This window comes from Aulonocara sp. 'chitande type north' Nkhata Bay, linkage group LG17 (genome assembly GCF_057382095.1).
Source record: "Aulonocara sp. 'chitande type north' Nkhata Bay isolate Kocher_YH1m ecotype deep benthic linkage group LG17, A_spYH_male_GT1.1, whole genome shotgun sequence".
Taxonomy (NCBI): domain Eukaryota; kingdom Metazoa; phylum Chordata; class Actinopteri; order Cichliformes; family Cichlidae; genus Aulonocara; species Aulonocara sp. 'chitande type north' Nkhata Bay.
Window position 1 is genome coordinate 24,515,444 of NC_141360.1, and position 16,615 is coordinate 24,532,058.

Genomic DNA, 16,615 nt, shown 5'->3' on the forward strand with positions numbered 1-16,615 from the left:
TGACTAAGCGGTATGGAGAAGAGAAACAATTTCAGCAACAACACAAGGACAATATGAGAGAACGAATGAGAGTAAAATATTGGAACAGTTTTTCTTTCAGACAGATGCATAATATCAGATGTGCAATGAATATAAAACGGAAATATCGCCAGATGCATCGACCAGCTGAGACTTTACAGAGTCATCCAGAGAACACTTTAATGAATGAGGCCATATCTCGTTTCAGATCAAACATTAAGTCAGCACCATCTTATGTTTGTACTGTTTGTCTAAAAGCTTCTTTTCCTAATCAGGTGAAAATCTGCAAAAGACAAAATTACTCAAAACACCAGACTGTAGCTCATCAGTGTCTAACTGGTAAATATGTTCATGTGTGTGATGAAGCATGTCATGATCACTGCAGCTTTCCTGTTGAGAGAAAAAAAGAGTATATCTGTCACACGTGTCACAGTTCCCTCAAAAGTGGATGCATGCCCAGGCTTGCTGCTGTTAATGGTTTAGAACTGCAGGATATTCCAGCTGAACTTTGTGATCTCAACATTCTGGAGAGACATCTGATTGCCAAATGCATACCATTTGCTAAGATTATTCCTCTTCCAAAGGGGAGACAGAGACTCATACGTGGTAATGTGGTGTGTGTACCATCTGAAGTCCAACAAACAGTTGACAGTTTACCGAGGATCAGAAGCCAATCACAGATCATGAGGGTGAAATTGAAAAGACGACTGTGCTACAAAGGCCATCAGCTGTTCCAGACTGTCACCTGGTCTAAACTCATTCAAGCTCTGCGTAAACTGAAACAAATTCATCCACAGTACACAGATATTGTTATCAGAGATGATGCATTGCTTTGTGATCCAACGTTACCTGATGATGACAGCAGTGATGAAGCCAGCATGGCAAGTGATGATTATAATGAAGCAGATTTAATGGAAATTGACAACTATGAAAAAGATGCCCTTTTGTGTGAAAGTGAGTCTCAAAGTGACCAAGATATTAATATGCAATCCTGTGATGAACAACCAGAGGAACAAAATCCAGATGAACCAGAAAGTGATTTGAACAATGGAGGTTTTGCTCTAGAAAGTTGTCTGCAGCCTGTTGACATTTCAGAAGAGATTCTCTGTTTCACTGATAACACATATTGTGTGGCTCCTGCAGAAAGAAACAATCCTGTTAGCTTCTTCAGAACTCCTCATTTGGAAGCCATGGCATTTCCTGTGCAGTTTCCTACTGGTCAGAATACACTGGATGAAAAGAGACGTCTCAAGCTCACACCGAGTGCTTACTTCAAGTCAAGGCTTTTCAACATTGATGCAAGATTTGCTAAAGACACAAATTACCTGTTTTTCTCACAGTTTGTCACTGAAATACACTTGGCTAATTCCAGCATGACAATACAGCTAAGGAAAGGTAAAACTATGACGAAAGATGGACGCAAAATCACATCAGGAATGTTACAAAGTAAGACAGAAGTAGAGAAGCTGGTAAGAAATAAAGATGCAATCAGATTTATGCAGCCACTCAGAGGAACTCCAGCTTACTGGCAGAAAACTACCAGAGATCTATTCAGCATGGTTCGCCAAATAGGAACACCTCAGTTCTTTGTCACTTTCTCTGCTGCTGAGATGAGATGGCCTGAAGTGATTCAAGCAATAAAGAGACAGCAAGGTGAAGAGGTTGATTTTGAAGCCCTGGACTGGTCAGAAAAGTGTGAAATTCTAAGATCAAATCCAGTAACCACCATGCGAATGTTTGATAAACGTGTTGAGGCTTTGTTCAGAGATTTGCTTTTTTCTCCTGCACAGCCCCTTGGTGAGATCATTGATTACTTTTACAGAGTTGAGTTCCAGCACAGAGGTAGTCCACATATACACATGTTGCTGTGGATTCGAGAAAAGGTAGAAGCAGATGTGGATGATGACCAAACTGTCTGTGACTTTGTGGACAGATACATCTCAGCTCAACTCCCTGATCCAGAAAAACAACCTGAACTGCACAAAAAAGTCACTGAGCTACAAAAGCACAGCAAAAACCACACAAAGACATGCTTTAAGAGTGTGAACTCTGGTTGTAGATTTGGGTTTCCCAAACCACCAGCCACAAGAACAATGATTGTGAGACAGGATGAGGATTCAGACACTGAAGCTGCAAAAGCCAAACTCAGACCTTTGTTGAACCTGCTGAAGGAACCTGAAGCTGCTTCCCTCACCATAGAGCAGATTCTGTCACGATGCAACTTAACAATGAATGAGTATGAACAATGCCTCCAAGACATAAACAAGAAAACAGCTCTGATTCTGAAACGTGACCCAAATGAGTGTTGGATCAACAATTACAACCCAGACCTGCTTGAAGCCTGGAACTCTAATTTAGATGTCTCATTCATTTTGAATGCCTATTCATGTATAGAATACCTCTGTAAATATATAACAAAGAAAGAATCTGGCCTCTCTGAATACCTGAAGACAGTTATTGACAACTCTGATAAGAACACCGTCAATGAATGTGATGAAATGAGAGCTGTGATGCAAGCTTACTCAAAAAAGAGAGAAATCAGCGCACAGGAGTGTGTGACTCGAGTCTGTGGCCTAAAAATGAAAAAATGTTCCCGCAGTGTTGTATTTGTACCAACAGATGATAACCCAGTAAAAATGAGTCGCCCCATGAGCTTCCTGGAAAGCACAACACACGACAGTTGTAATATTTGGATGACAAGTTTGAGTGATAAATACAAATGCAGACCTGAGACCCCAGAATATGAGGAAATGTCACTGGCTGATTTTGCTGCCTTGTGCAGGTTGGTGAGTGGTCCAAATGAAGGAAAAGATGTGCTTCCTCTTCTAAACCAGCTTGGATTTGTACAAAGGCGAAAGAATGATAAACCAGCTATAATCAGGTATTACCACTGTTCACAGGAAAAAGATCCTGAGCAATATTATGGTCGACTGTTGAGACTTTACCTTCCACACAGATCAGAGCAGGAACTGAAACCACAAGGGTTCCAAACCTATCAGTCCTTCTACAACTCAGGTTTTGTACGACTTCCATGTTCAGACCACAGTGAGTCTGTGAAAAGGGTTGTGAAAAGAAATAAAGACAAGTATGAGAAGAACTCTGAGGATATTGAGAGTGCACTGGAAGAGTTTGAACAAAATAGGGATGTTGTGATTGATGAATGGTGTAATCTTGCTCCTGAATCTGAAGTTGTGAGGCTGCAATGTGATGAGAATCTTCCTGAGAGACATTCTGATGATGAGAACGAACAGGAGAATGTTCCCGACTACAGTCGTCAGTCTGATGCTGTAACAAAGATCAGAGCCGTCAGAGAACAACCTGCAGTAGATCCAGCCGTGGTACGTGTAATGTATCAGAATCTGAACCAGAAGCAGGCCTGCGTGTTCTATGCCATAAGAGACTGGTGTATTCAGCGAATTTGTGGTTTGAACCCAGATCCATTTTTCTTCTATATCAACGGTGGTGCAGGAACTGGAAAGTCACATCTGATTAAGTGTATTCATTCTGAAGCATCAAAGATCCTGAGCAGACTGCCTGCTAATGCAGAAGAAGCTGACATATCAAATCCAACTGTTTTACTGACTTCATTTACCGGTACAGCAGCTTTTTCTATCAGTGGCTCTACGTTACATTCTCTACTGAAACTACCCAGGAGTCTGAAACCACCCATTCAAGGACTTGGTAACCAACTGGATGAAGTCAGATCTGAGCTGATGAATGCTGAAATTATTGTTATTGATGAGATTTCAATGGTTTCAAAACCCCTTTTTGCCTATGTGGATGCAAGACTGAAACAAATCAAAGGCACTCAGAGACCTTTTGGTGGAATGTCAGTTTTAGCTGTTGGAGATTTTTACCAGCTGCCACCAGTGCGACAGTCTAAACCTCTCTGTGTTTACGATCCAGAACAGATTGACCTATGGCAGGAACATTTTCAGATGATCACTCTAACCGAGATCATGCGTCAGAAAGATGATGTGGCCTTTGCAGAGATGCTGAACAGGATTAGAGTCAAAGAAAAGACAGATGAGCTTTCTCAGTGCAACAGAGATTTGCTGTCACAGGCTGTGACTGCACCAGAAGAATGTCCAACTGAGGTCTTACACATTTATGCCACCAACAAGAATGTGGAATCCCACAACACAGATACCCTGAAGAAGCTTCATTCAAACATCATAATCATCAATGCAGACGATTTCCAGAAGGATAAATGTACAGGCAGAATGGAACGAAGAGACAAACCATTTACAGGTGGGCGAAATGATTTACCTGACACTCTGAATGTTGCTGAAGGAGCTCGAGTCATGCTGACCAGAAACTTGGACACACTAAACGGTTTAGTCAACGGTGCTTTTGGTATACTGGTAAAGGTGGTGAGATCTGAAAATGATGGACACATAATTAAACTGGGGCTCAGGATGGACAACCGGCAGCCTATGAGACACAACCGCAGTGCTAATGCAGCATCTGATGATCTTGTTTACATTGAGAGAGCAGAGGAGAGTCTGAAGTTTAAAGGAGCGGTACGCAGACAGTTTCCTGTAAAGCTAGCATTCGCTTGCACAATTCACAAAACTCAGGGTCTTACAACACAGACAGCTGTAGTTTCAATGAAGAACATTTTTGAACCAGGTATGGCTTACGTTGCTCTCAGCAGGGTGACGTCTCTCAGTGGACTCTATTTGCAGGACTTGGATGAGAAAAAGATTTACGCCAATCCCGAGGTAACTGCAGCGCTCCAAACCATGAGACAAGCCAGTGTTGAGGAAATGATGCCTCTTCTTCAGGTCAGAGAAACAGCCAGCAGACTTGACACTCTTACACTGATCCATCACAATACGGAGGGTTTGCCATCTCACATCAGTGACATCAAGAGTCATCATGAAATGTGTTTAGCAGATGTTTTGTGTCTCACTGAGTCTCACCTTCAAGGCTCCTTTGTTGCAGACAGTCTTCATTTGGACGGCTACACCATGTTTAAACGCAACAGACATGTGTCCTACACAAACTTTCCTCACATGGCCAGCAGAAGTGGTGGGGGAGTTGTTGTGTATTTGAGGAATCATTTTCAGGTTCAGGTAAAACAGTATCTGCATAATGTCACTGATCTTGAGTTTTTAGTATTGAAGGTTCAGGCTCCATTCCCTGCGCTCATTGCTGTTGTGTACAGACCCCCTGACTACAGTTTGACACCATTCATGCAAAACCTGGTAAGTCTTTTAGATTCACTTGAAATCATGGACTGTCACCCAATCATTGTGTGTGGAGATTTTAATGAAAACCAGTTGCAGAGTGGAAGAAAACAGATTCTGGAGCAGTTTCAGTCGAGAGGGTATTCACAGCTGATCACTTCTGCCACTACAGACAAGAACACCCTGCTTGACCTCATTTTTATTTCTCAGCCACAGAAATGTCTGTATTCAGGTGTTCTGAGATCATATTACAGTTACCACAACCCTGTCTTTTGTGTCCTGTCCTCGAGCCAATCATGAAGTCGTCTGGTGAGTTTTGAAACAATTACAGATCATGTTTGTTACAGAGTTTACTGATTGTAGAGCATGAAAAAGATTTTTCATTGAAAAAAGGGTCTTCCCTACTCTGTCTGTCAGAAGACCCTTTCTTATTGCAATGTTATTAATCATTTCACCAAATCATTGCTGAACTTCATGCAGAGCAGAGAACATCTGCTATCATGCACCTCTGATCTGAAATGTGCTGCAACATTTGATAAACCAACATCATGTTTTAAATGACTAAATCTTTTTACTATGACGTATGTAGCTCAACAAACGAGATCTTCCCCTCCAAGGGCTTTAAAATATGAAATAGTAAATAAATAAATCCCAGATAAATGCAGGTATTTATTATGGGTCACATGAATAAATACAGACAATTATATTTTCTTGATTATAGTAGATTTTGTAGAATCAAAAGTTTTTGTGATGAATGAGTTTTTGCTTATCATGTTTTACAGGTAAAAAATGTCAAAAGTTTTAAACTATCTTTAGGCTACCAGAGATGTCTATAATGATACATTATGTAGAGAAAAACATTAGTACAGCTTACAGAATGTGTATAAAAACTGATGTAGAAGTAAATGGATAGTTTTCTGAAAGTTCCCGACTACAGTTTAACACCACCCACCCAGATCAGCCCCCAAGTGTCTATGTAATGCTGGTATGGTGTGTGAGTTTGACTTGGCCTTTATCTGGGTGGGTTTGGGTTTGGGTGGATAAAGGCCAAGTCAGAATTCTCTGAGCAGCTGGAAAAAGCTGCAAATAAACAAAGATATCAGAAAGTGTGGGCTTTAGGTGTAGCCCCCGCTTTCTGATGCACTAATTAAACTTAGTAACTGACACCCCATACCAGCATTACATAGACACTTGGGGGCTGAGCTGGGTGGGTGGTGTTATAAGCACGTGTTTTGTTAGATATATTTTTTCAGAAACGGCACAGTCTCCTTTGTGGCAAAACCTTCAAACTTCACCATCCTCAGCTGAAACAACAACATCTTAACACCATCTTCATGAACTGCTGAGCCAAACCTGATCCATCAGTGCTGGACTGCACAGATAACTACATGCCACAAGGAGACTGCTGTGTTATGAACTGCCATACCAGTGTGTCTTCAATGGAGAAGATGACACACCCATCACCTGACCTCCTGCCTGATCTGGAGACCATCATCATGCTGCCACACTACAACCTCTGAGACCATCAATGATGACTCATACTGAGGAAACTGTATTTCCTGTCAGAGATGCTCAGTGATCCTCAGAGCAGAGAGAGGTATGATTCTTTATCTTTGATAAAAAATGTCAGTGTTTTTAATTCAATTAATTAATTAAAATCTTGTTTATTGCATAAATAATTCCACACTCAAATGATTATACTTGTTGACACTTTTTGAGTTTTAATTCACATTATAGATTACAAATCTATGCTTTTTCTACTCTGTCTCTCTGTGCAGGTATTGCTGTCTTCTGAGTTCTTCAGTGTCCCAACTGAGACATTCAAACCTCATTGCAGAGCTCATGTCTTTCCTCACCATCATGCGAGTGTGAGATTGCTCTGGATTCTGGTTATGTGGCCCACAGCACCTATAAGGTATTTCAATATTGTTCATTGTATAACTTATTTGTAGTTTTTAGGCCTTAACACAAATAAAATGTTCCTTTTTCTGTATTTTTTAGAACAAGCTCGTCCAGTGTGCCTGCATTCCAGCTTCACAGAAAAGAACATCAGACACCAGCGAGGGAGGATAAGAAAGACAGACACAACAACATTGTCATCCCCTATGTAGCCGGTGTATCAGAAAAACTCAGGAGAGTTTTCTCCAAATACGACATCCCAGTGTACTTCAGACCCAGTAACACACTCAGACAGAAACTGGTTCACCCGAAAGACAAAACTCCTAAACACAAACTTAACAATGTGGTGTACGCTGTACAGTGCAGCGAGGAATGCCCAGACTTCTACATTGGAGAGACCAAACAGCCACTTCACCAGCGCATGGCACAACATAGAAGAGCCACCTCCACAGGACAAGACTCAGCAGTTCATCTGCATCTAAAGGACAAAGGTCACTCTTTGAGGATGCCAATGTTCACATTTTGGACAGATGGAGGAGTGAAAGAAGCCATTTACGTCCACTGTGAGCGACCATCTTTGAACAGAGGCGGTGGTTTACGACACCAACTGTCTGCCATCTATAATCCAGTTTTGAGTTCCCTCTCCAGACACCGTAACGTCCACTCACATCCTGGGAGTGGGCGTGGGTGATTTCCTGACCTCAGGAAATCACATGATAGGGTGGGGCCAGGTTTCACAATGAGCTCACCCGAAACCCTGGCTGATTGGGACCCACACCCACTTTCACACCTTGGCTCATGTGATTAGGTAGAGGATCATCAGGGGGTTCTTTGTCCCTCTTTGGGGGGAAACTCCCACTGGGTTTAAATCTGGGACTCTCCACCATTGACCCTTAGAACTGAAGAAGCTTCTCGGATGAGAGGTGAAACGTCTTCAAGGAACTCAAAGAAGTCCAGACGCTTTTCTTTCCAAGCTCCTTAGACTTCACTTGTGTTAATTACATTTTATTTGTTGTTGTTTTCTTTTAGATTTATATGCAGTGATTGGATGTGGTGGAGCTTTGTTAACCGTGTGGAAAACATCTGTTTGTGATGATATTTACAATGAGGCTTTAAGGTGACAGTTTCCATGTAATTTCAATCCTTTTACTAAGCAAAAACATGTTTGCAATTAACATGTTTTTTCAGTTTTGTCTTTTGGATTTATGGTTAACATTCCTCTGTGACAGCAAATACTAAACTGGTCCAAGTAACCAGCATATCATTGGTCAAAGGCAAAAAGGACCACATGTCACACTAGCAATGAATTTTTGACTGTGTTTGTGTTAGTATAGAGTAGGTCTAACAGTGGTTTTCCACATCTGCTCTAATATATATAGATAATGGGTCAGACATATAAAGTCATTTTGAAAAGTTCATAAAGGTCATTTATATGTGTTCCTCTTTATCATTTTATATCAGGTCACACAGCTGACTTGAGTTTTGATCAGAGTAGAACCATAACATTCATGCTAATGGTTCTACTGTTTACAGTTACTTTATGATGGATTTCACCCTGGTCACAGCACTATGTGAAAAGCTGTTAGAGGTAAAGTTAAGCCAATTAATACATCATCATAAGTCACTCTCTAACGCGGGGCAGTGATTATTATTCACTGTAATTTATTCCACAACAATGTTCTTTATTTGATTCTTTAAATATGCACATCGATTGTTTAGCTCTGTGACTCTCCACACCTGAAATATATCACAATGTGGACTTCATTTCGACAGTATTTTGTAGATTGGTACCATATTTATCATCGAATCATCTTGTGCACTTATTAACTAAATGTTGTTTGTTTGTTTTTTTTGTTTGTTTGTTTGGGGGTTGTTGTTGCCATTTTTACCTTTCACCAACTGTGTAAATTCTGCAATTTTACCTTGGTTTTGTTTCACATCAGTTTATCTGCTGGCTGGTATTCCTGTCTTCCTTCTCTCACCCCAACCGGTCGCAGCAGATGGCCGCCCCTCCCTGAGCCTGGTTCTGCTGGAGGTTTCTTCCTGTTAATAGGGAGTTTTTCCTTCCCACTGTCGCCAAAGTGCTTGCTCATAGGGGGTCATATGTCATATGATTGTTGGGTTTTTCTCTGTATCTATGAAGCGCCTTAAGGTGACTTTTGTTGTGATTTGGTGCTATATAAATTGAATTGAATTGGTTTTCTTTCTTTTCTAATGTTTCTGGTCATTTTTCACAGTTAAACAAGTAACTTTGAGGTTACGTCATCGTTTTCAGCTGTTATCTGTATACATTTTTTTCCTAATAATTACATTTCTGCAAAATTATAGCAGTTCTGGTAAGTTGTAATATTTCTGCCAAGTTATTAATTTTTGACTAAATTATTACATTTCTGCTAAGTTGTAGCTTCTGGTAAATTACAACATTTCTGCTGAATTGTTATGTTTCTTCTAAGTTATTGCATTTCTGCTAAGTTATTACATTTTTGCTAACTTGATGTTGTTCTGCAAAGTTATTAAAATTTCAACAACTTTTTAAACACTGACTTTGATTTCTTCAGCTTCTTCAGCTATTTTCAAGTATTTTCAGCAGACAGCTTCAGCTTTACAGTTTCCTCTAAGTGATTGCAGTTCTGCTAAGTTATTACATTTTAGAAAAGTTCTTTTGCTTCTGCAAAGTTTTTACAATTTCTGCAACTTTTCAGCTTTTTCAGCTACTTTTTGCATACAGCTTCAGCTTTAAGCATCCACACTGCATTTTCGCAGGAAATGCAAATTTTTCTAGTTGTGTGGATGCTTTAAGCATCCACACTATTGAGTTCCTCTTGGGACTTCCGTACACTTTTTGGCACTTAACTACTTCCACAATTTTCAGCCGATTTTCACCGTTCAAATTTTAAAATATTCTGCTATTTCTGCTAATTCCTGCTATGTCTTTTGGTATTTTTCACTATTATACTTTTTAAAATATTAAGCTTAATTTGTCCCATTGAAATGAATGGGAAACTTCTGCAATTCTGCTAAAATTTGCTTGTTTCTGAAACTTAACTACTTCCTCATATTTTCACGTAGAACAACCATTCAAACTTTAAAATGTTCTCAAATTATTGGGCTATTCAGGTATGATTCAGCTTTTTCAAATCTTTTACCGTTTTACTTTTATGCCTCTTAAAGTTTTCAGTTGCAAAATTGTGATTTTTCACAAAATACATGCGTTGTTATGGTTGCTATGCACTTGGCTTCCAGTGTGCCACTGAAGGTTTTGCAGTCTTCTCTTCATGTCCGAACAACTTCTTGCTACTTGCTCAATTTTCACTCAACTTCCACAAATTATACATCAAAACGTAGGTATTTTTGCTGGGTTTCCGAAAATGTCACTATCATTGTTGTGGGATTTATAGAATTTTGGCAAATCTCCTCAGACCAACACAAAGTCGCAAAACTCTCCATAGAAAGTCAATGGAGAGCTTGTTCAAAATCACCGCTTGATTTCTGTAATGAGAGGCATATTCGAATCGTCATATCTCCTTAACGAAGCAAAGTTAAGACATAAGGCTTGTCCCAGTATATCTTCAGACACTCCTGACGCTCACAATTCAAGAATTATTTTCTCACCTATTACCGTTCTGAAATGAGTTAGACTTGTTTGAGGGTAGGAAATTCGTCCTTCGCTCAGATTTCTTCAGATTTCAAACTCTGGAAATGAACCACTTTTTTCTCTCGTCATATCTTTTTAATGGATTTCCACAGAGACCTGAAAATTTCCATGATTGTTCACCAAAGCCTGCTGTCTCTTACGGTGAAAGAATGATATTGATACTCCAAATAGATTTAGAGTTAGAAAGCGTTGTTTGAGGGCAAGTCAAGGCAGTTTTTGCTTTGCTCTACTCAGTTATGGTGCATTAGAAGTCAATTATCTTTAATAATTCATATTTTAATGATAAATTGTCAACACTTTAAGATTCCCCCATCTCTTCTGAACAAAACGGTGTAAGAATGACCGTTCTAGCCCCTACGGTTAGGAAATTATGGTCATTTGTTTGAGGGGAGTTGTCATTATGAGAAATAGACTGCAAAAATCCTGTGTCTCTCTGTGCTGCGTGCACCTGTTTTGGCGGGAAAAAGTGCACAGGCTCTCTGATTGGTGGATTCAAATTCAGCAGCTCCAAGGCTGCTTGACTGAGCTAGAAACTTACTTCTCTCTCCGTGTGTGTGTGTATGTGTGTGTGTGTGTGTGTGTGTGTGTGTGTGTGTGTGTGTGTGTGTGTGTGTGTGTGTGTGTGTGTGTGACAGAGAGAGAGAGAGAGAGAAAGGCTTTTAATGGGATGACCTCATTCTAAGCTTCAAATTCAATATATTTAGACTGGTTGACTGAATTGGATCTTGTGTGCTGATTCACCCAGTACAAGAATTATGCTTCTAGTCCACCTAGTTTTTGAGTTACACAACGTTTTGTAACTCCAAAAAACTGCGTTTTTCGCCTCTCACCGCGATCTAATTCTGACTCCTCATCACCCTGTTTTTCAAAGCGGCTCCTCTCTTTCCCAGTGGCGCAGTTGGTAATGACACGGGTCTGCAAGCCAAAGATCGTGGGTTCGATTCCACCTTGGTCAACATGTTTTTTTCCCTACAAATTAATACACTGTCACAGACCAGTAATTCATATTCATCATTTATTACAATTCTGCAAACTTTTATGATTTTACCAGCTTTTCTAATATGGACCTCACATTCTTGTTAACACTCCATGGCACAAATACTCTTCCCTTTAGGCTATTTCTCCCATTTTAAAGTATTACTCCTCCATAATTGTAATTCTGTTAAATCAAAGTACTTTTACTACATCTTAGTACTTCTGCTCAATCATAGTATTTCTGCTAAATCATAGTATTTCTGCTACTTTTTGGTACTTGTGCTAAATACAGTATTTCTGCTAAATCATACTATTTCTACTATATTATATTTTTCTTTCTAAATATAGCATTTCTGCTATATAATTGTATTTCTGCCAAGTATTATGTTTCCTCTAAGATATTGCAGTTCTGCTAAGTTATTCCATTTTAGCAAAGTTCTTTTGCTTCTGAAAAGCTTTTACAATTTCTGCAACTTTTCAGCTTTTTCAGCTGGTTTTTGCATGCAGCTTCAGCTTTAAGCATCCACACTGCATTTTCGCAGGAAATGCAAATTTTTCTAGTTATTATTATTATTCTGGGTGTTTCCGTACACTTTTCGCCGTTAAACTACTTCCACAATTTTCAGCCGATTTTCACCGTTCAAATTTTAAACTATTCAACTATTTTTGCTAATTTCTGCTATGATTTTTGCTATTTTTAACTATTATACTTTTTAAAATATTCCACTTTTTTCCTTTAATTTGTCCCATTGAAATGAATGGAAATCTTCCAAAATTCTGCTAAATTTTGCTTGTTTTTGAAACTTAACTACTTCCTCATACTTTCACCTAGAACAACCATTCAAACTTTAAAATGTTCACAAATTATTGGGCTATTCAGGTATGATTCAGCTTTTTCAAATCTTTTACTGTTTTACTTTTATGCCTCTTAAAGTTTTGAGTTGCAAAATTGTGATTTTTCACAAAATACATGCGTTGTTATGGTTGCTATGCTCTTGGCTTCCAGTGTGTCACTGAAGCTTTTGCAGTCTTCTCTTCATGTCCGAACAACTTCCTGCTACTTGCTCAATTTTCACTCAACTTCCACAAATTATACATCAAAACGTAGGCATTTTTGCTGGCTTTCAGAAAATGTCACTATCATTGTTGTGGTATTCATAGAACTTTCGCAAATCTCCTCAGACTAACACAAGGTCAGAAAACTGTCCATATAAAGTCAATGGAGAGCTTGTTCAAAATCACCGCTGCATTTCTGTAATGAGAGGCATATTCGAATCGTCATATCTCCTTAACGAAGCAAAGTTAAGACATGAGGCTTGTCCCGGTATATCTTCAGACACTCCTGACGCTCACAATTCAAGAATTTCTTTCTCACCTATTACCGTTCTGAAATGAGTTGGACTTGTTTGAGGGTAGGAAATTCGTCCTTCGCTCAGATTTCTTCAGATTTCAAAGTCTGGAAATGAACCACTTTTTTCTCTCGTCATAACTTTTTGTTGGATTTCCACAGCGACCTGAAAATTTCCATGATTGTTCACCAAAGCCTGCTGTCTCTTACGGTGAAAGAATGATATCGATACTCCAAACAGATTTCAAGTTACAAACCGTTGTTTGAGGGCAAGTCAAGGCAGTTTTTGCTTCGCTCTACTCAGTTATGCTGCATTACAAGTCAAATATCTTTAATAATTCATATTTTAATGATAAATTGTTAACACTGGAAGATTCCCCCATCTCTTCTGAACAAAACGGTGTAAGAATGACCGCTCTAGCCCCTACGGTTAGGAAATTATGGTCATTTGTTTGAGGGGAGTCGTCACTATGAAAAGTAGGCTGCAATAATCCTGTGCCTCTCTGTGCCTGCGTGTGTAAAAAGGTGCACCTCTTTTGGCGGGAAAACGTAAACAGGCAATCTGATTGGTGGATTCAAATTCAGCAGCTCCCAGGCTGACCTAGAAACTTACTTCTCTCTCCCTGTGTGTGTGTGTGTGTGTGTCTGTGTGTGACAGAGAGAGAGAGAGAGAGAGAGAGAGAGAGAGAGAGAGAAAGCCTTTTAATGGGATGATCTCATTCTAAGATTCTAATTTAATATATTTAGACTGGGTGACTGAATTTGATCTTGGTAGTGTGTCTCTCTGTGCATGTGTGTTTCCTTATGTGTACATATTTGTGATTGTGTGGCTGTTATAGATTTTTTTGCTAATTTTTTTCATTTAACAAGTATATTTGAGGGACCCTCAGCATGTTCAGCATTTTTTCAGCTGTCCATTTTGCTTTTCCAATTTTTCTGTTTAACTTATTACTATTGTGCTAAATAATACTATTTCTGCTATTTTATAAGATTTGTGCCTAATATAGTATTTCTGCTAAATTACAATATTTCTGCTTTTTATACTATTTGTGCTAAAACATAGTATTTCTACTAAATGTAGTATTTATGCTTAATCATACTATTTCTGCTTTTTATGGGATTTGTGCCTAATATAGTATTTCTGCTTTTTATAGGATTTTTGCTCAAACATAGTATTTCTACTAAATGTAGTGTTTATGCTTAATCATCCTATTTCTGCTTTTTATAGGATTTGTGCCTAATATAGTATTTCTGCTAAATTATAGTATTTCTGCTTTTTATAGTATTTGTGCTAAAACATAGTATTTCTACTAAATGTAGTATTTATGCTTAATCATAGTATTTCTATATATTTCTGCCAGGTCCCCAGGCAGCCAATCCTCTGTGAGGACTGAGAAATTCAAATTTTCAAATCAGGGCCTGCACGGCTTCCCAGCCAATCATATATGTGTCCTGAGGCATTCAAATTTGCATATTGGGGCCTTCATGGCTTCTAAGCCAGCCAATCATATCTGAGGGCTGAGGAATTCAAATCCACAAATCAGGGCCTGCACGGCTTCCCAGCCAGCCAATCATATATGTGGTCTCAGGCATTCATATTTGCATATTGGGGAATTCGTGGCTTCTAAGTCAACAAGTCATCCATGTCATATATCTCTAAAAATTCACATTTTAATGATAAATTGTTAACACTGGAAGATTCCCCCATCTCTTCTGAACAAAACAGTGTAAGAATGACCGCTCTAGCCCCTACGGTTAGGAAATTATGGTCATTTGTTTGAGGGGAGTCCTCACTATGAGAAATAGGCTGCAATAATCCTGTGCCTCTCTGTCCTGCGTGTGTAAAAAGATGCACCTGTTTTGGCGGGAAAACGTAAACAGCCACTCTGATTGGTGGATTTAAATTCGGCAGCTCTCTCCCTCTGTGTGTGTGTGTGTGTGTGTGTGTGTGTGTGTGTGTGTTTAGTGGGAGAGAGAGGACCCTGCCCTTATTTGGCAGCATGTCATTGTAGGATTTAAATTGAATATAGTTAGACTGGTTGACTGGATTAGAGCCTGTGTTTGTGTGTCCCTCTGTGCATTTGTGTTTCAATAAGTTATTACTATTCTGCTAAATCATAGTATTTCTGGTACTTTTCGGTACTTGTGCTAAATACAGTATTTCTGCTAAATCATACTATTTCTGCTTTTCATAGGATTTATGCCTAATATAGTATTTCTGCTAAATTATAGTATTTCTGCTTTTTATAGGATTTGTGCCTAACATAGTATTTCTGCTAAATTATAGTATTTCTGCTTTTTATAGGATTTGTGCTTAACATAGTATTTCTGCTAAATTATAGTATTTCTGCTTTTTATACTATTTGTTCTAAATTATAGTATTTCTGCTTTTTATAGGATTTGTGCTTAATATAGTATTTCTGCTAAATTATAGTTTTTCTTCTTTTTATAATATTTGTGCTAAAACATAGTATTTCTACTAAATGTAGTATTTATGCTTAATAATAGTATTTCTATATATTTCTGCCAGGTCCCCAGGCAGCCAATCCTCTGTGAGGACTGAGACATTCAAATTTTCAAATCAGGGCCTGCACAGTTTCCCAGCCAATCAAATAAGTGTCCTGAGGCATTCAAATTTGCATATTGGGGCCTTCGTGGCTTCTAAGCCAGCCAATCATATCTGAGGGCTGAGGAATTCAAATCCACAAATCAGGGCCTGCACGGCTTCCCAGCCAGCCAATCACATATGTGGTCTCAGGCATTCAAATTTGCATATTGGGGAATTCGTGGCTTCTAAGTCAACAAGTCATCCATGTCATATATCTCTAAAAATTCATATTTTAATATTAAATTGTCAACACTTGAAGATTCCCCCATCTCTTCTGAACAAAACGGTGTAAGAATGACCGTTCTAGCCCCTACGGTTAGGAAATTACGGTCATTTGTTTGAGGGGAGTCGTCACTATGAGAAATAGACTGCAAAAATCCTGTGTCTCTCTGTGCTGCTGCGTGTGTAAACAGATGCACCTGTTTTGGTGGGGAAAAGTGCACAGCCTCTCTGATTGGTGGATTCAAATTCACCAGCTCCCAGGCTGACCTAGAAACTTACTTCTCTCTCCCTGTGTGTGTGTGTGTGTGTGTGTGTGTGTGTGTGTGTGTGTGTGTGTGTGTGACAGAGAGAGAGAGAGAGAGAGAGAGAGAGAGAGAAAGGCTTTTAATGGGATGATGTCATTCTAAGATTTAAATTCAATATATTTAGACTGGTTGACTGAATTGGATCTTGTGTGTGGGTCTCTCTGTGCATGTGTGTTTCCTCATGTGTACATATTTGTGATTGTGTGGCTGTAATAAATTTTTTTGCAGATTTTTGTCATTTAACAAGTATATTTGAGGGACCCTCAGCATGTTCAGCATTTTTTCAGCTGTCCATTTTGCTTTTCCAGTTTTTCTGTTTAAGTTATTACTATTGTGCTAAATCATACTGTTTCTGCTATTTTATAAGATTTGTGCTTAATATGCTATTTCTGC

General features: G+C 39.0%; 2 protein-coding genes across 3 annotated transcripts in view; one reads left to right on the plus strand and one right to left on the minus strand.

Moving 5' to 3' along the window:
* tmcc3 (transmembrane and coiled-coil domain family 3) overlaps positions 1 to 16,615 on the minus strand; it is a 231,490-nt gene that overhangs the window by 129,667 nt on the left and 85,208 nt on the right. The gene's annotated exons all lie outside the window — the stretch shown is intronic.
* LOC147310121 (uncharacterized) lies at positions 6,252 to 9,639 on the plus strand. Its single transcript, XM_086268523.1, has 3 exons — positions 6,252 to 6,807; positions 6,989 to 7,125; positions 7,212 to 9,639. Exons 2-3 carry the CDS (start codon positions 7,103 to 7,105, stop codon positions 7,798 to 7,800), a joined length of 612 nt encoding a protein of 203 aa, XP_086124649.1. The 5' UTR covers positions 6,252 to 6,807; positions 6,989 to 7,102; the 3' UTR covers positions 7,801 to 9,639.

Bases quoted from the DNA above. Each gene is read 5' to 3' on its own strand.
- LOC147310121 (XM_086268523.1), top strand. From the start codon at position 7,103: ATGTGGCCCACAGCACCTATAAG. The intron at 7,126-7,211 runs GTATTTCAATAT...TGTATTTTTTAG, and splicing joins TGGCCCACAGCACCTATAAG to AACAAGCTCGTCCAGTGTGC.